The sequence below is a fragment of the Terrapene carolina genome, unplaced genomic scaffold (assembly GCF_002925995.2).
Source record: "Terrapene carolina triunguis isolate 2854851 unplaced genomic scaffold, T_m_triunguis-2.0 Scaffold131, whole genome shotgun sequence".
In the NCBI taxonomy this organism is placed as follows: Eukaryota; Metazoa; Chordata; order Testudines; family Emydidae; genus Terrapene; species Terrapene triunguis.
The window spans coordinates 25,494,457-25,518,116 of NW_020664482.1; the positions used below are offsets into that span (position 1 = coordinate 25,494,457).

The 23,660-nt window shown below is 42.1% G+C and overlaps 1 protein-coding gene across 1 annotated transcript; it reads right to left on the bottom strand.

The window, feature by feature from the left end:
* Positions 1–11,953: 11,953 nt before the first annotated feature.
* On the bottom strand, positions 11,954–23,645 carry CYSLTR1 (cysteinyl leukotriene receptor 1). Its single transcript, XM_024204765.3, has 2 exons — positions 23,451–23,645; positions 11,954–13,317 (listed from the first exon to the last, which is right to left on the bottom strand). The coding sequence occupies exon 2, from the start codon at positions 13,277–13,279 to the stop codon at positions 12,254–12,256; it is 1,026 nt and encodes a 341-aa protein (XP_024060533.1). The 5' UTR covers positions 13,280–13,317; positions 23,451–23,645; the 3' UTR covers positions 11,954–12,253.
* Positions 23,646–23,660: the final 15 nt, after the last annotated feature.

The window sequence follows — 23,660 nt, forward strand, 5'->3', positions numbered from 1 at the left end:
GCTTGGTTTCATTTGAAACAAAGATTTGTGCTGTTCTCCTAGAAACAGAAAGATTAATTGTTTTATTTTTGTAAACAGAAATCTAGTTTGTGGTCAGCCTGCTGGCCCAGAGGTCCCTATACAATCTCTGGCCTGCAGCAGGTGTCTGTTTCAGACCATCTCTGAAAACCAGCAAAAACATGAACTAACAATGATAAATTAAACAGAGCTGATTCTCCACCTGAATAGAAGCTGATCCTGAAAACACTTACTCACATGAGTAATCCCACTGGTCACACATATGGAAGCCATTCATGTATGTAAGAGTTTGTGCCCCAGGCTCATAGTTCGTTCCTCTGCTTTGTTAAAGGACGAAATGTACCAACATTTCCCTTTTAGTAACTGACACATTACTTGCCATTTTTCAGTCCCGTAGCCCAAAAAGAACTGCTGCCCTGATCACTGTATATGTTTGATTGTCTATTTTTATCCTTTGTATTTTTTTTCAGCTTATAGACTTGCATTCCACTTTGTGTAATGATGCAAAAAGAAACAAACCAACCCTGCAATGGTAAGGCTGAGCAGTTAAGCATGTATGTTACTTTTGTGGGCCAAAACTGCTCACCCTTAATGTTGCATTAACATAGAGGTGTTTTTGAAGGTCACCATTTATAGTGAAATGGAAACTCCCTTTAACATCAATGGGAACAAAATCAGTTCCTAAGACTGCACACTGGGAGTTTTAATTTCTCTAAAATGAATTGTATTTCATGAAAGTAAGTCTTGTTCTGGGGAGCTATGTAGAGCAGGGTGGGGGTGAATGGGATCCATACTGCTCACTCCTGCCTAGCTACAGGCTATAGGACACCTGTGCACCTGCTACCACAGTCCTTGGGATAATTAAATAGTGACTAGAGAGTACTCAATGAGACTAGGATTCAAAAATTTCTCTCTGGAATTGGCAGGGACATTTTGCATTTTTTCTTGCCATATCTCACAGTCTTCCAATCCACAGATGGACTAAGCTGTAACTGGACCCAGAGCAATAGCCATGAGATGAGGAAAGAGTAAGACTCAGAGCTCAGTCTGGTTGGAAGCATCTTATCCATTGTGCATTGTTATAATGTAATATTGAGTTATTTGTTCTTCAGTGCATGGAATACGCCCATCAAACATTCTCTGAGCACAGTCATGTAATTTAATAACAAAGCACACTGCACAGCCCTAAATAGACTATCTCCATCGCTTGATTTGTTGCCTCAAGTAACAGGTCTAGAGCAAATGAGGTCTAGAGCAAATGTATTCACAAAGGCAGGGTGACTTCCCTATGCATAGCTCTCTTCATACAAGGATCTCAAAGCACGGTTCAAGCATTGACCAAAAAACCTTACAACACCCCTGTGAGTAGAGAAGTACCATTATACTCCTATCTAGTTAGTCAAGGTGTTAACAGGCCACTTTACCTTGAATGGTCCCTTGAAGGTCAAGGTGTTAACTACTTATGCTAAACAATCTGTTCCACCTTATATTTAGCTGTGACACTCAAGTTTCCCTGGACCTGAAGAAGAGCTCTGTGAAAGCTTGTCTCTCTCACCAACAGAAGTTCGTCTAATAATTGATATTACCTCACCCACCTTGTCTGAGGCCTTGGCTACACTCGGGAATTCACAGCGCTGCCGCGGCAATGCTGTGAAGTGCGAGTGTAGTCGCGCCGCCAGTGCTGCGAGAGAGCTCTCGCAGCGCTGTATGTACTCCACCTCTCCGAGGGGAGTAGCTTGCAGCGCTGCGAGCGAGCGTGCAGCGCTGCAGGCTCTGATCACACTGGCACTTTACAGCGCTGCACTCGCTGCGCTCGGGGCGGGGGGGGGCGTTTTCACACCCCTGAGCGCAGCAAGTTGCAGCACTGTACAGCGCCAGTGTAGCCAAGGCCTAAGCTACTAACCTCTTCTTCAAATACTTCCTCAAGACCCACTTCTCCCACGATGCAGTGTTGCCAACTCTTGTGATTGTATTAAGAATCTCATGATATTTTGTGTTTTTCGTAAAGCCCCAGCTCCTGGAGGAAATGGATTACACTAGAATCTCAGCTTTAATTAAAAAAAGGGAATAAGTTTCTAGCCCCCATGGTTGCAGAGAAAAGCCTGAAAATGTGATCCAAATGTACACTAAAAGCTCTGAAATCAGAAGGCAAACAAAAAGAACAAAAAATCTACTATTTTTTTTTAAATCCACATTTTTTTTAGTCCAATTTCATGATTTTGGGGTGGGTGGAGCCTGACTCATGAGATTTGACAGTACTGAGGCTGACAATATTGATAATCCGTGATAAATCGCTAACTTATTAAGGCCAGGGAGGCAGTCAGTCGGTATTACTGAGAGCATTGATATTTCTTGTTTGTTTATATCTTAAAACAAACAAAAGTGATACAGTGTATTAAAGGTTACTGCCAGTGTCTAATTTCCTCATTTAACCTTTCTCTGTGTTAACTCAAATAATAATATTACTATTAGTTGTAGCTGTGTTGGTCCGAGGATATTAGAGAGACAAGGTGGTTGAGGTAATATCTTTTATCTTCTGCTGGTGAGAGGGGCTTTCCTGAAGAACAACTCTGTGTGGTTCAACAGCTTCTCTCTCTCACCAACAGCTGTTGGGCCAATAAGAGATATTACCTCACCCTCCTTGTTTCTTTAATATCCTGTGACTGACACGGCTACAACTACACTGCATACAATATTACTACTTGTCATACTGGTGAATACAAAGGTCAAGACTCAAGTAAAAGGCCAAAATAAGAAAGAGAATATGTATTTTGATGTTCCCTGTAACAGCACAAAGACCTCCCAGTTCAAAGCAACTATTTCTGGCTTGTGTGTGCACGCTTTTGGGTTCATCACTCAAGAGCTGATGGACCCTTTAGAGCAGTAATGGTATTTGTGGTAAGGTGCACGCCTCAGGAACATCAAAGAAACCATACACAATCTGAGAATGTCACCTTTCTCCTGGGAGGCCACACATTGGACCATTGAATTACTACCTGCTAAGGAGACTGCGTGAGGAGGTCTTGTGGCTACAAGTAAGTCTGGGTAGTAGGCGACCTGGGTTCCATTTGCAGACCAGTAACAGACATCTTGTATGACCTTGGCAAAATCTCTTAGGCCAAAACAATCAAATGTCATCACCTCAAGTTAGATGCCAAAGGGCCTGATTTCAAAGTTGAGGAGTACCCTCAGCTCCCATTGACTTTCATTGGAGGAGTTAACTCAATACCTCTGAAAATCAGGCCACTGGATTTTGGTTTCTAAGTATAAACATTCAGGTCTAATTTTCACAGGTGCTGACTTATAGAGCTGTCAAGTAATAGGGAGCTCACTTACCTCATCTCACATGTCACTGAAGAGCAGCTCAACTTCAGCCACTCAGCTGGGGTATTTTTTCTTCCTTTTCCCAGCAGGCTATATTATAACCAGGATAGTTGGGCCTCACCATGGCCATAGAACAAGCTTCAGTGATTTTTTTTAGTTGATACAGTTCAGAGGACCTTGGTGTTTAGGCTGCATCAAGCCCTGAGCATACAGGTGGCTCCATTTGTAATGATGTTGTTTATTTTACATTTACATAGCTCTTTTCGTCCATCACACAGCCCCACGTTCCCTATCAGACTCTGATTTCTCTTTTTCTGGGGGATGTAGAAACTGTTCAAAAACAGCAGCAGTTGACAAGAGTTTAGTGAAAAATACTGTATGCACCTGCAATGACAGGGGCTTTTAGGTAGGCAGAATGTAATTATCCACACTGGAATTTGCATAGGAGACCAAGGCTAGCGCCCCTCTACTTGTAAAAAGTGCCATGGGATCTTGAAAGGTCACAAGCAATCGCACTTCAGTTTTATATCTCACCTTCAGCAGTGCAATCTTCCAAATACTGCTTGCTAATCATTCAAGGCAACAACGCCACGTAGTAAATCATCATTAGCACTACTTGCAGCGCAGCACCACCTAGCTTCATGCAGAGGCATTAGTCTACTGTTAACAAGAGAGAGACAAGCCACTTCGCAAGTCTCCATCATTACACTGTGCAATAGCAGCATACTGGGGCATGGTTCCAGACTCACCCAAAGAGAACAGTGACATTTGCTGAATCCCCCATCCACACCCGACTCTCCCTTTTAACCTTACTTAGAGGCTACAGATTCCTTTCTCTATATTAATCACATAGGAAATACAGGAAATATTGCATAATGGCAGGTTTCAGAGTAGCAGCCGTGTTAGTCTGTACAGGTCTGTCTCATCTTACGTGGGAGTTCCGTTCCACGGTTAGCACGTAAAGCGAAAACCACGTATAGCCAAAACCCCACTGAGTTCAATGGCGGGCGAAATTGCCCGCACTACAGGTATAGTATTAAAACTGTTGTTTTTCTCTTTTTTGTTTTTGTTTTTTGTTTTTGCCGACCGCGTAAAGTTGAAATCGCGCATGTTAAATGCGCGTAAGATGCAACAGACCTGTATCCGCAAAAAGAACAGGAGTACTTATGGCACCTTAGAGATGCTCAAATAAATTTGTTAGTCTCTAAGGTGCCACAAGTACTCCTGTTCTTATTGCATAATGGATTAGTCCAAATTTGTTTGTCCATGCTGGCATGGAGATAGCCATTAGTGGGAATGCTGAAGCAGCCAATAGCTTACGTGGCTTGTGCCATCATTTGCTTTCTCTTAACCTGGGAGTTAGGAGCTGTGGTACAGCCAGGTGATTTGAGGTAACTGACAATCCCAAAGTTCTCTCCCAATCCAAAACCCCAAAGGGGGGGGGGTGTATGAACAGGTAAGCAGGGGCAGAAAGGCTGGAAGAAAGTTACACCTGCAAGATATGAATGCATGGGAGAGAGCCTGGGGGAACAAGAGAAGCTGAGAAGCTGACTATATACGAGGGAATGAGAAAGGGGCACTCGAGTGACAGGAGACAGTAGAAGGGTCAGTGCAAGAGAAGAAGAAAATGGGAGTGAGAAGAAAGGGAAAGGAACAGAGTGGAGAGAGGAAGGAGACAGAATGGGCCGTCTCATGAGGCTGGACCCAGTCAGATTTTTGTGGGTGCTCAAACTGAAGGATTCACATTCCTAACCTTGGCTTTTGTGGCCTGTTTTAGAAAAATGCGTAACATTAAACACTTGACAATTTGCCAGCATGACAACTACTGCTTTGTAGTGATTTTTCCTATGAATACATATGGTAATATTACAAGGGTCCATAGCATAGAATGAGAGGGTACTGAACCAGATACATGAAAGCACATGTGACATTAAGACACACTTATCCCCTGCCTCCGAAGCAGCCACTATGTCAGACATTTTATGCTGTTAGTTTATATTTGCTGTTAGTCCCTTTGTTTGCAGTGTTGTTGTACCTGGCAGATCATAACACTTTCAGCACTGACCAGCTCAGAAATAAAGGATAGCTGTGGGTTTTTGCTGAGCCAGCACTAACATTTTGACCTTAATTTATAAATTAGGTATAGAGACATAGGCTCTTCCACAAGGAAAACTGATCATTAAAAGGAAAAGGATGAAATTTTGCAAAACTCAATTACTTAACTTCTCAAGGACCAATCACTAGGTGACACGACTGTACTATGAATTACAGCTTATGCACCAAAAATTTATGTTCTTATTCTCAGGCAGGCAGATATTGATGCCTCTGTTTCCTTTTCTAGGTACACCTCTACCCCGATATAACACAAATTCGGATATAACACGGTAAAGCAGTGCTCCGGGGGGGAAGAGGGGGATGCACACTCCGGTGGATCAAAGCAAGTTCGATATAATGCGGTAAGATTTTTTGGCTCCCGAGGACAGCATTATATCGGGGTAGAGGTGTATTTCCACCACATGGCATTATCATATCAGCATGGCACCTTTCTCCCCCTAGTTTCTACCACTTTATTATTGGCACGACAAGCCAAACCTAGAAAAGTGTTGCCAGAGCTAACACAAGTATCTGCGAGTGAGGCAGGTTTCACAATGGTAATGAGTGGCCAGCAGAGAGGTACGCCTCTCTTTTTCTGCCCCAGCGTTTCTCTTCAGGTCCCTGTACATTTCCTAACCCTATGCTGAAATAAAAACCCATTCACAGCTGACATCGTCAGAAAAGGGACAAATGGAAATTACTTCTAGCCTGTTTTATCAGCATTTGAGAAAATTCTGAGGGTGAAATCTTGGTCTCATTGAAGTCAAATGGAAAACTCCCCTTGGCTTCAGTGGAACTAGGATTTCACCCTAAAAGACACAACATTATTACTTTACACGAATCCATTTGTCCAATAATCAGATTTCTATATATGGCCAAATTCTAATTAAATTATCAAGAATGAGTGCAATACTGTAGCTACTGGAACTTTTATAGCTTAACAATGAATACACCTTTTACAACAGCAATTTAGATGCAGGTTATTAATTTTGCAGGTTTATGAGCAGAAAGCCTCTAGCTCACAGCTCTGTGTAGGCTCCTTTACACAGGACCACAGTGAGAGACCTGTGCCCTTGGGACTCTTTGCAAATCATGCAAGTGGCTTCTAGATCATCTTTGCTAAACAGTTTTAATTTTATTCTGGTGTCACTCACATATATTCTGCTTGTTTTGCTGTTTTTATATTCAGCTGTTTGGCTGTTTCTGTGGGTCCCAGCTGTCTGCTTGTCCAGATGTTTCTCTTCATATTGGGACTGCAGATGTGGACAGAATACATTTGTCTTTAATTCCCCTCAGCACTGAACGATACAGGCATAGCACAAGTTGTGTAGACATGGGGACCCAGTCTTGGGGTTTGACCAAGCTGCACTTAGCACTGGACCTAAGAGATGAGGCCAAAGGCAGCTGTCATCCACGGTACGTCTTCTTGACAATGTGCTAGTTCAGGCTGCTCTAAGCTGTGCCCAGTTACAACAGCCCCCAAAGGCACCATATCATCTTTTAGTATCACATCTTAATTAAGAAGAATCCTTATGCAGAGTTTTTAAAACTAGAAAATCAGAACACAGAGAACAAGTCTCAAATTATAACTTGCACCATTTTCTTTTAATTGTGTCTGGAATTGTTTTGTAAGTACAAAAACCTTCCCTCTTATACAAAAACAGGCTGATGTACCTTTTCTTACTATTCGTATTGTGTCATCAAAGACAGAACAATGAAATAAGTAATGTTATACATAAATCTTTACGGTACAATACATTGCATGGAACATTTTTCATTAGATATAGCTATAGTACTTAATACATATTTTGAAACACTCTTGAAATAGGTCAGTGCAAACACACTTACACAATGACACCACCGACAACACCATATAAATAGCCTGAGACACAGCTGTAACATTTTACATCACACCTAAAGAACACGTTCTTCAGAACACAACAATTTAGACCACTCTTAATTTACAATATTAAAGTAATTTCCTTTATACAGAAAGATGTCAGACTACATTAAAACCACAAAACTCAACGATTTAACTACTTGTTAAACAAGCTTTAACTACTTGTTTTCTAGATAAGATGCTCACTCTTACAAGAGTCTATATGTCTTTCCTAGTATGCCAAGGGCCCTCGGTCCAGTGTCTGCAGCATTCCAGAGAAAGGGAGACTGTTTTTTGTTTCCATGCATCTGAAGAAGTGGGTTTTTTACCCATGAAAGCTTATGCCCAAATAAATCTGTTAGTCTTTAAGGTGCCACTGGACTCCACGTTGTAACTGTTCAGAGCACTTGGCCTTCCTTCTTGGTTAAAAAACACAAAGGTGCTTTCTCAGATATAGGATGAATGATAAAAATCTGCCCCCAATTTATCTTTTAAGGTAACAATGTGCCTAGCCTTCATCTGTACTGTTCTCTAACAAGACGCCGTCATGTTTTACCTTAAGTATAGTAAACCTTCTTCTGTCTTTTTTCTTCTTTTTCTTTCTTGTGTAGTTTTCCTTGAAGATCTTTCCAGAGGTCTTGGGTTTTATCTTTTCCACAGTATGTAAGCAAGATGTGCAGTCAGGAATCACTCCTTTTTGGGGAGCGAGGTGCCCTTTTTTTGTTTTTTTTTTAATTAAAAATCACTTTATAGCCTCATACATTTACACAGCACTGCCCAAAGATAGGTGCTGCTCCTTCAGTGAGCTCTGAGTGTCTGGACCCCTGCCTCAATGCAGAGATCATTGCAGGCTCAGGGCCACAGAGCATTATGTTACTGCAATTATTTACAGGACTAGTCCCATTGAAATAAAGCCTATAGAGTGAGCCACATTTCAAAGCTTTTTATTATGTGAGCATTTATGACAGGTAGCGCTACCTTAAGTTACGCTTTAACTTCTATTTGCGCTGATACGATTTATAAATCGGTTTGTTTTATTTGGAAAGGTGTAACACTGTTTATATTCACACTGGCAGCACAAACAGAAGTTAGTATAATTGGAAACATAAGTTTCCATTGTGAATTAAAAGCAAACAGATTTCTGTAGGCCGGGATATCTGTGTGTATCACACCTATAAATCAAGCAGAAAACAGACCTGATGTCCTTCAGTTTGGTTCCTCTGGGACTTGGTTCCTCTAGTCCTGGAGTGTATCGCCACTTTCCTTGACCCAGCAAAAAAGGAAGTTACACATAAAGCAAGAAAGTGAGGTGAGACTAGTCAGCTATGAAACAGAGAGCAGCTGGGTCCAGTTTTATAAGGGGCTAATTGGGGCGCAGTAACTGCAGTTCAGCTACTGGCTGTTCGGGCTCTCCTTGCTTACAAAGGCCTCCCCAGTGGGAGCACAAAGAGGAACAGCGGTTGTGTCTGGAGAGGCAGTCTCTCCTATAATCTTCTTTTCTGCCTAGTCGAGGAACTTCCTTATAGTACAACGTTTTTCATAGGTTCTCAAGGTACAGTCAATGTACTTAATCTGGGATCCAATTGTTAGTCTGGAATAAACATTCCAGCACAGAATGCTTCTAGCTTTGGGACTGCCTAATTTACCAACCTGCAGGCATGCAATGTGCTGACAATATTTTAATAAGCAGCTTTCTCTGGGACTGTGGTAAATATTGTGTACTCGGCTAGTGAGCTTGGAGTGAAGGGTAGGAGGGACTGCAGAATCTATTCATTAGTTTTCCCTTTTAACCAAAAACATTTTCTCATCTCTATGATCCCGGAAGGTGGTAGTATCATTTGGCAAAACGTTTTCTTTTCACAGTTATTGGTGAAATCCTATCCAAGTGACTAGCAAATGTCCCGTTGACGGCAAATTTGCAACAGAACCAGGCTTATACCGTATCTGTCTGACCTACTTCCAATTCAAAGCAGAGTAGATCAAAGCACACTGGGGAACTTTTAGGGCGTGGTAGCAGAGTCCACATGGACAGTTAGGGGACTGTAGATTTATACCCCAGCTTGCTGCACACTAACTGTTCATCTAGACATGCCCCGAGGCTCAGGGATAAGTCATTTGTGGGTGGTGATGATTTAAAGTTATTCAGTGAGTGTGTGCATTGCCCCTGAGGCAAGGGAAAGCACTCCAAGCCTCTCTGGAGTTTGGTGGCAGAATTTTAACATGGCGCCCCTCCAGTGTGTATTTCACTGCTTAAGTCTCGGACAGCAGTAGTCTCTGCATTTCAACTCCTATTGATATTTCTGTTCTATTTTGATTGTGGGGTTTTTTTGGGGTAGCTTTTGGAAAGCTCTTGTAGCTGACAGGAACCCAAAGAAAGAAAGGAGAGACGGTCTCTCATGCTTCCATGCCTTGAGCAGGCAAAATTCAGCTTGAGACCAACATGTGCTGTGTGGTCAGAATAGAGTGGAGTGGCAGGAGAGAACAGTGCCAACCAAAAATACTACATTACTGGAAACCTGCCCATGGTCAGAGGAAGCCAGAAAGTCCTCCTGCTAATCAGCATTCATTTGAAGGCTGGGAAATGTCGTGGATAAGGGAAGACATGGGAGCTGAAAGAGGAAATGTGGAGTTTGGTGCTCATCCTCCCAGCCTCTAATAACTGAGCAAAAATGCAATGTGGAAAATGTACCTGATGACTCACTGCTGTTTAATATTACTTCCAGGAATGCTTCCAAAGCTACATAGGCAACTTAGAATAGCCCCGCTCTGTTCAGCCGTCTTTTACAATGCCCCTTTATGGTGGAAAACACTTCAAAGAGGAGCTGGGTTGGGAAGGTGGGTGGGGTTCAACTCTGTATCTTGAATTTTAAATATACCTTTCCACCTCCCCACTCCCACCCCCCGTAAAGCCTGACTGATGCATGGCTTAATTTTCATAGAATCATAGGACTGGAAGGGACCTTGAGAGGTCATCTAGTCCAATCCCTTGCACTCATGACAGGACTAAGTATTATTTAAACACCTGACAGGTGTTTGTCTAATCTGTTCTTAAAAATCTCCAGATGGAGATTCAACACCCTCCTTAGGCAATGTACTCCAGTGCTTAACTACTCTGACAGTTAGGAAGTTTTTTCTAATGTCCATCTTAAACCTCCCTTGCTGCAATTTAAGCTCATTGCTTCTTGTCCTATCCTCAGAGGTCAAGGAGAACAATTTTTCTCCGTCCTTCTTGTAACAACCTTTTATGTACTTGAAAACTGTTATCATGTCCCCCCTCAGTCTTCTCTTTTCCAGGCTAAACAAACCCAATTTTTTCAATCTTCCGTCATAGCTCATGTTTTATAGACCTTTAGTCATTTTTATTGCTCTTGTCTGGACTTTCTCCAATTTGTCCACATCTTTCCTGAAATGTGGCGCCCAGCACTGGAGACAATACTCCAGCTGAGGCCTAATTCAGCGTGGACTAGAGCGGAAGAATTACTTCTAGCATCTTGCTTAGAGCACTCCTGCAAATATATCCCAGAATGAGGTTTGCTATTTTTGCAACTACACTGTTGACCCATAATTAGCCTGTGATCCACTATGACCCCCAGATCCCTTTCTGCAGTACTCCTTCCTATGCAGTCTTTTTCCATTTTGTATGTAAGCAGCCACTGGCTTCAAGGAGACTACTCATGTTTTTAGGGTTCAATTGGTGCAGGACTGGGGCCAAAGTGTTTGTTTGGGAGGCACATACCAGAACTATATCTCAGGATTTACTTGTAAAATTCAGACAGACAGAAAGCCATTCAAAGGTCTTGTAGCTGTGAACTGAACTAGTGTGTTGCAATATATTTGGAAATGGGAACTCAAATTACAGGAAATGTATGGGGGGGGACGACAAATACAGTTCCTGTGTGGGAAGTTATAGGCTCAGATCCTCTAGTGTGGTGTGGCTCTTTGTGCTGCACTGCCAGTGTATAGTGGACATAAAGCTAGCTTTAATGGTCACATGAGGATTACTTCTGTGTAGGGTGATCATCTGGTGATGCAGAGCCAGTGTAGTAGTTCCTATGCCACCCCCCTCATGGCTAGGGCTTCCCTAATCCCAGGCTGCAGGATAGTTCCTTGGGGTGTTTAGTAGCTAGTACAAGTTAGAACAGTCCTTAGGCTGCTCTAAGTTACACCAGAAGATGGGCCTGCCACACAACCGGCCCACAACTGGAGGAGTGTAAAGGTGGCTTAAAGTCATCTGTGCACACGCCCTTCTGAATTAGGTGGTGACAATCAATGATCTATGCCACTGAAAGTTAAAAGCTCGGGCAATAAATAACTGGGAATAGGGAAGACATTTTCCTGTGAAATCAGTGTCTGTTTTGGGATTCAGTGCATACTCTCCTCTTCTCTTCCCCCTCCCCCTTTGCATAAGCTCCATCAACTTCTATCATGACAAATATTTACATTTCCCACTGGCTCAGTGACTAATGGTCTTTGTAGAGTTGCCTCATGACCTTATGTAGGATCTGAAGAGTTTGTCTGCATGAATTTACCAGCAGGCAAATGTTTTCCTGCTGCTCTGCTGTAACTTCTTAAGTCGGGGCGGGGGGGGGGGGGGGGGGAGAGGGTTGCCTTCTGAGCACGTTTTCAGAATATCCATTCACATTTCAATCCTTTTTGCTTTGAGTCTCTTGGAATTTAAAATTACCCTCAGAATGCTCCACAGCACGATCAAATAAACCCCTCACTGGCAGCCAGAGGGGTGTCTGGTCAGAAAGGTATGAGTAGAAGCAGGTCCCTTTGGATTTTTGTCTCTATTTAACTTTGATGAAGATGCATTTGTTTTGTTCAGTTCTCCTGAAGCAGTTCTGCAATCACTGGTGTCCCACTGTGAGCTTATTTCTACTGCAGTGCCACACAAAAAGCCTTACAAAGGAAGCACAGCTACACTGCACATCCAGCTTATTTATGGCTTTCTTGAAATGGCTCGTCGTCTTTCTCCTTTAATGATAACTTTTTCCTGGGTCCCTGTATCACACTGGAGGAGGAAGCCTTTCTAAATGTGGAAAGTCTCCTCCGAAAGTTGCCCCCTGAAAAGAAATACAGGAGTGGGTCAAAGCAGCAGTTTGAAGCTGCCAAGGATAGGGTTATCACTACTAATTTCTGCATGAAAAGGATGTCTTCACAGCTGGAGTCGTTCCTCTTCAGGAAGTGAAGGTGGATTGTGCGCTGAATATGGTAAGGTGTGAAGCTGACCAGGAAGGCAGCTGTTACAATGATTATCATCCAGATGGCCTTCTTACGAGTAGACTGATTCTTCTTCAGTGAATTCTTCAGTAAGGTCTTTATGATCATGGCATAACAGATAGTTATGACACTAAAGGGGATAATGAAGCCTACAAACAGCGCAATATAATGTAGGACCAGCAGGCTGGTCATCTGACTGCTTTTTGGAGGTTCAAAGCACTTTGTCTTGTTACCTTCTGGGTAAGATCCACTCAGTAAAAATGGAGAACTTGTCAGTGTGACAAAAATCCAAATGCTCAGACATGCCAGTTTGGACTTTTTCTCAGTTACCAAATTGAGATTCTGGACGGGGAAAACTATGGCTATGCAGCGAGAGAAGCTCATGGCTGTCATGAATAAAATGCTACAGTACAGGTTGACGTAGAATGCATAGGAACTAACTCTGCATAAGAAGTCACCAAAGAACCAGTTGCCTCTGTGAACGTAATACACTACTCGAAGAGGCAGGGTGCATACACAGAGGAGGTCTGACACTGCAAGATTCAGCATGTAGATCTGGAAGGCTGTCTTCTGCTGGTACGTTTTTATGAGGACACACAGTACAAAGCCGTTTCCAACAAAGCCCAGAATCGCAATCATGGAGTACAATGTGGAGTACACTTTATTTCGGAAGTCGTCAATGGTCAAAAGGCATGTCAAGTTGCCATCAGGCAATGCGGTCATATTTCCTGTGGTATCCATAGGCTCTGCCTGAGAGGTGTCACCTTGAAACCTACAGTCTAAAGATGAAAAATAAAAGTGAGTTTTATAAAGCAATACATCAAAATATAACCCAATTATTAAATGGAAAAGACAGAAAGGTGGGTTTTTTGTTTGTTTTTTGGGGTGGGGCTAGAAGGGTTCATTTTGAGCTAATATTTCAAATATCTGATGGCATAACTATCCTCACAAAAGGCAGGATCAATGTTCTTAAACCCAGATAATTCGTATTATAAACATCAAGGATGAGATTTTCAAAATTCCTCAGCATTGGCTTGACTCTTCTCCCACTGAAGTCAATTGGAGTTTTGCCTTTGACCCCCAAGGAAGAAGAATTAGCCCAACACTGAGAACTTCTGAAAATCCCATGCTAATTTCTCATAAGCAGGGCCGGCTCCAGGCACCAGCGCAGCAAGCAGGTGCCTGGGGCGGCCAATGAAGAGGGGCGGCACGTTCGGCTCTTTGGCGGCAATTCGGCGGTGGGTCCCTCAGTCCCTCTCGGACAGAAGGACCTGCCGCCGAATTGCCGCCGAAGAATGGAGTGGTGCGGTGGAGCTGCCGCAGAAGTGCCGCCAATTGCAATCGCGGCTTCTTTCCCCCCCCCCCCCCCCCCCCCCGGCCGCTTGGGGCGGCAAAAACCCTGGAGCCGGCCCTGCTCATAACTCATTCTAAAAGCAAATAAAAGAACAAAACAAAAATCCCCACTGGTGCTATCACTGGTTCCAAACTGGCAGTACAGTAGTACTGGTTGGAGCTGCAATGCAGACAACTTTATTGGCTTCCAAGTTCTAACTTCCATGTTAGTTAAAAGGGGGAGAAGGAAATATCTGACAGCAGTATAATCACTGGTCAGCAAATATAGAACTTTAAAATGTATTCAAAAGGGACACGTTTAGCTACTCACTCCTGTTTTTAGTGTGCTCACTCTCTAAATGCCTGGCAAATCCCAACTCCCTCCACACCATTCCGGAGGCCTTCTTGCATGAGGACAGACCTCAGCAGGAGAAAGCCCATATGGCAAGTTTTGAAGCTTTAACCAAAGTGTACAAAGAAGCCTTTTCTAGTACACAGAACGATTTAAAAAACTTTAAAAATAATCTTGAAGACAGCTCCAAGGTTGAGGCTGCTCACAGCTAGAATAGATGCTCGTTAGCTGCCAAAATTCTGCACAGGCCTCACTCCACTTAGGAATGATACAAATCTTAACTTGCCAAATTAATATAATATATTATACACAGTCCCTCACCCATTTCATAAGAGCCCTACATGTTAGCCTACCAAAATCCAAATGTCGGAGGAGGGCTTACAATGGGAAGTTAACTCCAGAAATATCAAGACTTAGAACAACGCTTCCTTAGCTCTCGTCCCCTAACGCCCCTACTCTACTTGCGCTACATTGATGACATCTTCATCATCTGGACCCATGGAAAAGAAGCCCTTGAGGAATTCTACCATGATTTCAATAATTTCCATCCCACCATCAACCTCAGCCTAGATCAATCCACACAAGCGGTCCATTTCCTGGACACTACTGTGCTAATAAGCAATGGTCACATAAATACCACCCTATACCGGAAACCTACTGACCACTACACTTACCTACATGCCTCCAGCTTCCATCCAGGACGCACCACACGATCCATTGTCTACAGCCAAGCTCTAAGATACATACGCATTTGCTCCAATCCCTCAGACAGAGACAAGCACCTACAAGAGCTCTATCAAGCATTCTTAAAACTACAATACCCACCTGCTGAAGTGAAAAAACAGATTGACAGAGCCAGACGAGTACCCAGAAGTCACCTCCTACAAGACAGGCCCAACAAAGAAAATAACAGAACATCACTAGCTGTCACCTTCAGCCCCCAACTAAAACCTCTCCAGCGCATCATCAAAGATCTACAACCTATCCTGAAAGATGATCCCTCACTCTCACAGATCTTGGGAGACAGACCTGTCCTCGCATACAGACAACCCCCCAACCTGAAGCAAATACTCACCAGCAACCACACATCACTGAACAAAAACACTGACCCAGGAACCTATCCTTGCAACAAAGTCCGATGCCAACTCTGTCCACATATCTATTCAAGTGACATCATCATAGGACCTAATCACATCAGCCATGCCATCAGGGGCTCGTTCACCTGCACATCTACCAATGTGATATATGCCATCATGTGCCAGCAATGCCCCTCTGCCATGTACATTGGCCAAACTGGACAGTCTCTACGCAAAAGAATTAATGGACACAAATCTGACATCAGGAATCATAACATTCAAAAACCAGTAGGAGAACACTTTAACCTGTCTGGTCATTCAATGACAGACCTGCGGGTGGCAATTTTGCAACAGAAAAGCTTCAAAAACAGACTCCAACGAGAAACTGCTGAGCTGGAATTGATATGCAAACTAGATACAATCAATTTAGGCTTGAATAGAGATTGGGAATGGCTGAGCCATTACAAACATTGAATCTATCTCCCCATGTAAGTATTCTCACACTTCTTATCAAACTGTCTGTACTGGGCTAACTTGATTATCACTTCAAAAGTTTTTTTTCTCTTACTTAATTGGCCTCTCAGAGTTGGTTAGACAACTCCCACCTTTTCATGCTCTCTGTATGTGTATAGATATCTCCTCAATATATGTTCCATTCTATGCATCCAAAGAAGTGGGCTGTAGCCCACAAAAGCTTATGCTCAAATAAATTTGTTAGTCGCTAAGGTGCCGCAAGTACTCCTGTTCTTTTTGAGAAATATCAATGTTTTCCATAATCTCCCTTTGGTGACTCAGCATTTCTTTTGTTGTAAGATGCTAGCCTTACTCACCAGGCTGGGGACTTATCTCATGCTCAAATCAGTTTTTAGCCCTGCCTCCAGTCTCCATTCATTGTGCAAACCTCCAACAAATTTACAAACGAAAAACAGAACTTCCAGTCGGGACTTTCTATCCAGCCACAACACCTAGGGCTTCCCACCTGGAGTCTCTCTTCCCCAGGAACTACTGCAGGAGACAGGTTTCAGAGTGTTAGCCGTGTTAGTCTGTATCAGCAAAAACAAGGAGGAATCCTTGTGGCACCTTAGAGATTAACAAATACTGATACTCACACCTTCTTGTCAACTGTTTGAAATGGGCCACCTTGATTACATTGGCCTCATTAGCACTACAAAAGTGATTTTCCCTCCCTTGGTATTCACCCCTTCTTGTCAACTGTTGAGAATAGGCCACTTCCACTTTAACTGAATTGGCTCCTTAGCACTGACCCCCCCACACTTGGTAAGGCAACTCCCATCTTTTCACGTGCTGTGTATTTATACCTGCCTACTGTATTTTCCATTCCAGGCAACTGATGAAGTGGGTTTTAGCCCACGAAAGCTTATGCCCAAATAAATTTGTTAGTCTCTAAGGTGCCACAAGGACTCCTCGTTGTTTTTACTGCAGGAGACTGTCCCTTCCTGTAGCATCTTCCTACAGCTCTTTATAGGGAAAAACTATGCCCTTCTCAGCTGCATTTGATTAGTGATCAGGGCTGGCAGGTCCCAGATCTCTGGCCCTTAAGTGGGTGAGCCACCCTGTTACATATGCAAATAGTTCAGATGCTAAAAAGATGATTAGGATGAATTCCATCTAGGTCTGTGACGGGGACCATTGAAAGAGGTGCTATGAAGATAAAGATTTACTCCCCAAATCAAAGAAAAAACACGTGTCTTATGCAGCACCATTTAGGAAGTGCACACTAGTCTGGTGCAAGGGGGCATTTCAGCCTTCTGAAATCATCAAGGGAAGTGCTGAGCTCAAGCATTTAATTACTTTTGGTTTCCTTTAATACTGGACAACTTCTGTATCAAATAAATATTTCTTGGGGGACATAATATTAGAAATGCTCAGCAGCAACCTCTGAAGGACATGCTAGCTATCGTGTGTGTGATTTATAAAGAACCCCTCTGTATGCCTGTAGAGGGGCAGGCGAGATTTGGAAGTGGACAAGCAAATCGGTTATATAATGATTTGTTCAGAGCCACTTCCCAGCAGTGGGTAAGATCACATCCTCTCTGAGTCAGAGTGGAGTAGGCAAATCCTCCATCCTTGCCTAGGTTAGCTTCTTTATACGGACTCTGTTCCCCTTTGTGGGTTTCGTTCAGTTCCATTGCTTTATGTAGAGCAATTTAGAACATCAGGCTGCCTGATTTGTTCCATCTTAAATCTGTTAGCAGTAGCATTTTATAATGTTTGAAGTAGATGAATAAAAACAAAGAGATAAGTCCACCACTTAAAAAAGTCTAGTGTCTTCACTCTCAAGCAAGATGTTTGAGATTACATATGTGAGAAAGAATTAATACATGATGGCATAGTAAGGATTTATCTGCATGAATTTACTTAGACTGTGAGCTCTTTGGGGCAGGGACTGTCTCTGTTCTGTGTTTGTGCAGTGCCTTCCACAACGGGGTCCTGTTCCATGACCAGGGTTCCTAGGCACTACAGAAATACAAATACTAAATAATAATAATAATAATAATGATGATAGGTTTGGGATGGTCAGATTACTCAGGAGTGGGAAGGCATCAGGGGTTATGCAGGTGTTCCCAAACAATATAACATTTATAGCATCCTACCCTAACAAGCCCTCTATATGTGCCAAATATTTTACAGCAAGTCTATTTTTATAAATATTCTGGGAAGTTTTAAAACTTCATTGGGACTATTTTTTGTTTTCTTTCATCTCTGAAACCAGATGCTCTAATTACCATGAGTTCAACAAAAACTCTAAAAGTGACCTAAAATAGCTTTCCATACATAAAAATATCATGACCTTAAGGTCTGATATCCCAGGATAATCCATGGGTCTCCCCATGGACAGAAGGAGATAGTCTCCCTGCTTAGACTTGCTCAGCGATGAGTCTGATGGACTTTGGGGAAGAGGTGTGGCTGCAGTGGTGGGAGAGGCTGTGGTTGGAAGGACATTACAACATGCAAACTTAAATAAGCAAGAGCCACGTGGTGATGTTCACAGTTGCATTTGGACGCCAAACCTGTCCTGATTTTGGTTAAGTTCAGGATTCTATATGAACACTTTGCACAGCTATGCCCTCAACCTGGGACTAATTAAAACCAATTACCTACTGTAGGAAGGATTTCCCTCTCACTATTAGTTCCCTGAAGACCCAATCTCCCCCAGGGGTTGGTTATTATACATAAATTACTATTTCTCTTATTATCCTTAAGAAGACAAGCAACTAGTCAACAGCTGTTTCTGATCATGCTTTTCTTTTAAAACAGCTGAGCACTGACATTTGTCGGGTTTCTAAATATGACTAAAGATTTCCTTTAAAATCATGAGTGATTTGTAAGCGAAACTAAAAACCACTGATGAAAATGTGCTGCATTCAAACAAGTAGGCTGATTATAACAAATAAAATATGTGACAATTCTTGTGTGTATCTGTTGAAAGAATTTATTTGCTAACTGATGATGATTTAGATTAATTTTGCATCATATGAAATTAGGCACAGGGAAAGTCTAATTTACAAACATGACCAAATGCCTCTACTGATGTAGTCATAATCAACAGGAATTTTTAACTAAATCAGTTTCTGTCTATACTTGATGGAGTCTTGAACCAAAACCTTGGATCTGAACAAACCTCAGTTGTGGAGGTGTTCCAAATATCAGTCCAGATCCAGACATAAAATTTGCAAACAATCCCCCTTTTTAAAAAAAATAGTGGCAGAACCAAAACCCTGGATCCCAACATCCAACCTTGGGTAGAACTTGGTTGGAACTTTGTGACTTAGACCTACTGCTTGGCCACATATTGAGGGTATAACAGATCCCTCTCTTTTTATGTTCTTTACATAATGACAGTGCATGGAACCATTTATCTACGTACAGCTGCAGCTAACATGGTAGGCATGTAAGCAACCAGAAGGGGGCAGCCATGATTAACCAGAACAAAGTATATGCCAAATTAAAATAACCACCAAACAATTTAGAGGCGATTTAGTTTTGTTATTCTTAATAATTCTTCATATACTGTACCCAGGCTTCTAGTGGGTTTTAAATAAGTTACACTGGAAAATTGCACTAAAGAATTACATAAACAAGAGACAAACCCAAGTATAAGATGCCACTATGGCTGTTTTTAAAATGAGAGTTAAAGCATAATCAACCCTAGATGTCAATTCTAGTGTTCTTAATGATGTGAGCCAGATTTAATTTTCTCTGAGGAGGAGTATGTGAGTTACCTGCAAACACTGAACTCAGACAGCTGCTTTTAAAAATTCCTTATTGTTATATTTTAGCTTAAAGGATAGAGTGAGGTATAGCCAGAACAAACTGAAAACCTTGATGAGTTATATTGCATAGGTTTGAGTCAGCTTGCAAGATCAGTGTGGTGACTTGTATATTTTTCTTTCGGTTCGAGCATACATTATATTCCTCTGTGATATGCCTTGTAACAGTTAGTCATATACAGATCTCAATGCTGTAAACAAGCATATGCTTAACTTTGCTCGCACAAGTAGTCCCAGTCCCACTGAATCCGGAGAGACTGAGTGGAAGTGTTTGCAGGATCGGGCCCACAGTGTATCACATGTTTATTTTATAGTCTATTCTTTATAGCAGAGTCCCTGGATGGATTGTCTAGGTCAGCAGTTCCCAATCTATGGGTCATGAGTCATGACCCCACCCGGGGTCATGCCAAAATGGTGGCCTCCATGCTGTCTGGAGTTGCGGAAAGCAACAAAGTCTGGAAATGGGATTATGCAGACAAAAAGTTTGGGAACCAGTGATCTAGGACCTGATCCTGCCTCCCTGAGGTCCATGGAAGCTTTGCCATTGACAGGGTTACCAACTCTCATGGTCTTATTTCAAGTCTCAACATACTTGGTGTAATTCATGAAACCTCAGCTGCTGGAATCAAGAGATTGCATGAGAAACTCATCTTTCATGAAAAAAGCTGGAAATTTCTAGCCCTCACGGGTTGCAGAGAAAAGTTTGAAAGTGTGAAACAAGGGTACCCTAAAATCTCAGAAATCAGAAGGCAAAGAAAAAGAACCCCGAAGATATTATTTTTAAAAATCTCCTGATTTTTAAGGCAATAATGATCTTTTGGGAGCTTCAGCTCATGATTTCTGAACTGTTGAGGTTGGCAATAATGCGACTGACTTCACTCTCTGAAGGATCAAGCACCTAGTTCCTGTAGCCTTCAGCTCTGAACCTGCAACCACTTACGCACATGCATAACTTTTCCCAGGAGAGTTCAATGGGTCTATTTGTGTGCAAAATTACTCGTGTGCAAGTGACTGCACGGTGGCAGCAAGAGAGGATTTCCATTTCAGTTACATGAGCCTTTTGGCTATTAGATTTTTAAATAAGTCTCTTTTTTTTGCCCATTAGTTTGGTCCAAGCTGAGGGACTCTAATATAAGTAAGTTTGGGTTATGTCGGTTGTGTGCGTTCTGCCTTTGGAATCTCCTCCCCCAAGTGTTTTATTACATCATGCAGTTAGTAAGCAGAAGTGTGCCAGTCCCCAGCATCTGTGACTAAGTTTGATGCCCGCAGCAGAAAAGAGAGAATGGCAGTGAAATGTTCAGTGAATTGTAGTGCCTGTGAAAGGAAATTATTGAAAAGGTGGCCTTGTCTATACTGGGGATTTGCCTTGATTTCAGCTCCCAGCGTAGCTACGCCAGTGCAAACTCCTAGTGTAGACAGGCAAAGACTCTATGAGCCATAATTTGCGCCTGTGCATTTTACAACCATTTCAGTTAGGGGTAAACTCTCCCAGTGCAAAGAGAGGCTTTGCGTTCTACACTAGAGGTTTGCACTGCTGCAGTTACATTGGTGGCTAGCCACCAATGGCTGAAATTGGGGCAAATTCCCAGTGTGGACAAGGACTAAGAGGGCCAGCAAAACTTTCAAATGGTGGCGGCGGCGTTCTGATGTGGAAACCTATTTATTAAAAAGCTGTTAAATGACAGCTCTCAGTCATAGCTAATCTGGGGCTGGATTCAAGCCAAGCTACATGAGAAATGCTTCATCTTCTATTACCAATATCATGGATCATCTAGTCTGCATGCATCTGCTCTTTCTGTTAGTGTCCAATGTCCATGAAATAGGATTTTCTGTCATATTGATTAGGAACAGTAGGTCAGCTGTGGGCTATTTTTAAAAAGTAGGAAAAATTTTATGCTGAAGTATACTTTTGTTATGGTTCTGTGCTACTCCTAGGTAAATCTATATGCTATATTTTCCGTGGGGATGTTAACTTTTGAGGAGATATGGTTTGAAAAGGTCACCAACGTTCTTCATCTTGTGGGTTTTGTATTTTCCTTGCAAATAAAGATATGTGGAACCATAGAATCATGGAAGTGTAGGATTGAAAGGGACCTCAATAGGTCTTCTAGTCCAGTCCCCTGCACTCAAGGCAGGACTACATTACTAGACCATTCTTGACAGGTGTTTGTCTAACCTGTTCTTAAAAACCTCCACTGACAGAGATTCCACAACCTCCCTAGGCAATTTGTTCCAGTGCTCACCTACTCTGACAGGAAGATTTTCCTAATGTCCAACCTAAACCTCCCTTGCTGCAATTTAAGCCCATTGCTTCTTGTCCTATCCTGTAACAAGAACAATTTTTGAGCAGTCTCTTAAACAAAAGTAATTTTCAGATTCTGAGAGACATAGGCTATAGATTTCCCTTTGCTTCATATTATTACCAATAACAATAAAACTTCATTATCAGTCTGATCCTGATGTATCAATATTTTCTTAAGAGGTAAACAATTGCTTTAGTATTTGATTAATTCTGACTTGCAATTTGATAGTATGGTATTTGTAGTCAAGTGAACACTAAAGAAACTCGAAGACTTAATGTGATACCATTCAAGCTCTCTTGAAGTTCCTATCTACACTGGATATTTTCTTTTAAATTTCCCACTGTTGTTACCACCAGTTCAGCTTCACTAGTGAGACCAAAGCTGGGAATGCTAGTATAGACAGGCCACCAGAGCTTTAACCCCTGGCTCTGAACTGGTGTAGATAACACAGTGGTTAAAATACAGATGGCTGGTGTTGACTTATTGCCTATATGTTATACAGGAATTTAAATGGCATCAGATACAGGTTTTTGGTTTCTTTAGTATTTGCTTGGTTACAAATACTGTACTTTCAAACTGCAAGCCTTATTCAAGATTTTTGTTATGACTTGAATACCTTTCAGCAGGTTGTTGGTCATCGGGCAAATTTTTCAGTCAATACATAGAAGTTCTTGCCAGATCCAAAGATATGAGCTATGTTCACCAATCCTAATACTAATATTTCTATTTTTTTCTGGGAGGAGGTATTAAAATGATCGCTGTAGAATAAAGGAGAAATGGTAGGGTTCTTTGGCTGTGGGTAAGTTTAATATTATTATGTAAGCGGAGAGCTTAATGTCCTCGAAAGAGATTTGCCTACTTCTGACCTTCTTTAGACAGTGCTCACGTCCAGAGATGGGAAATGTGCAGCCTGTCTGTCAGTCCAGTAGATGCCTCAAGTGAGGTACCTAAATCCATAGTTAGGCATCTGAATACAGGTGGCATGATATTCAGTGGTGCGAATGCCTAACTGGATTTGAGGAACCTCACTTGTAGACACCCAGGCTTGAAAGTTTTCTTCCACGTCTCAAATTCTTCTACAAGTTATCAAAAAGTCTGGCATTACATCTGAGGGAACGGAAAATAACCCCGGCAGTTACTGTAGACAAGGAAACCAGCAAACTGCTGAACTTCAAAAATAAAGTCATGTTTTCTCCTAATTTAATCTGGGGCAGACACATCCTCCCCCACCCCTGGAAACCCCCAAACACCTTCCCCCTCCACACTATTGAGGAATCCACAGAAAGCCCTAAAATGGTCCTTATTGAAGCTTTGCAAGAGTTCTGCCCCAAGCATACTTCTCCCATTATGTCACTGTAGTTGTATTTTACAAGTTAAAACCTGCGATTTTCTAAACAATTTATGAAAAAAGCCTAACTACAGGTTGCAAAATCAGGCTGAGAGAGGAGATAAGACTGTCCTCCCACTTCTGCAACTCTCACGGTACCTAGCAATCTGCAGTATTAAAGCCATGGAAAGAATCTTTGCAACCAGCATTTAAACATCAGATCAACTTACTTTTTAAGTCTCCAACTTGACACACTGGATCTGCTCACTGTTTTCACCCTTAGAAGTCAGTGAAAGATTTTGGGGAAGTCTTAAGTTCAGTATTTTCTTCACAGATCTGTCTGGAGCTGGCTTCGGTACCAAGCTGGTTAAACCAGAGCGTATGCTAAGAGCACACAGACTATTTGCATTTTCTTTGGTCGTTTAAGAAACCCTTTGTAA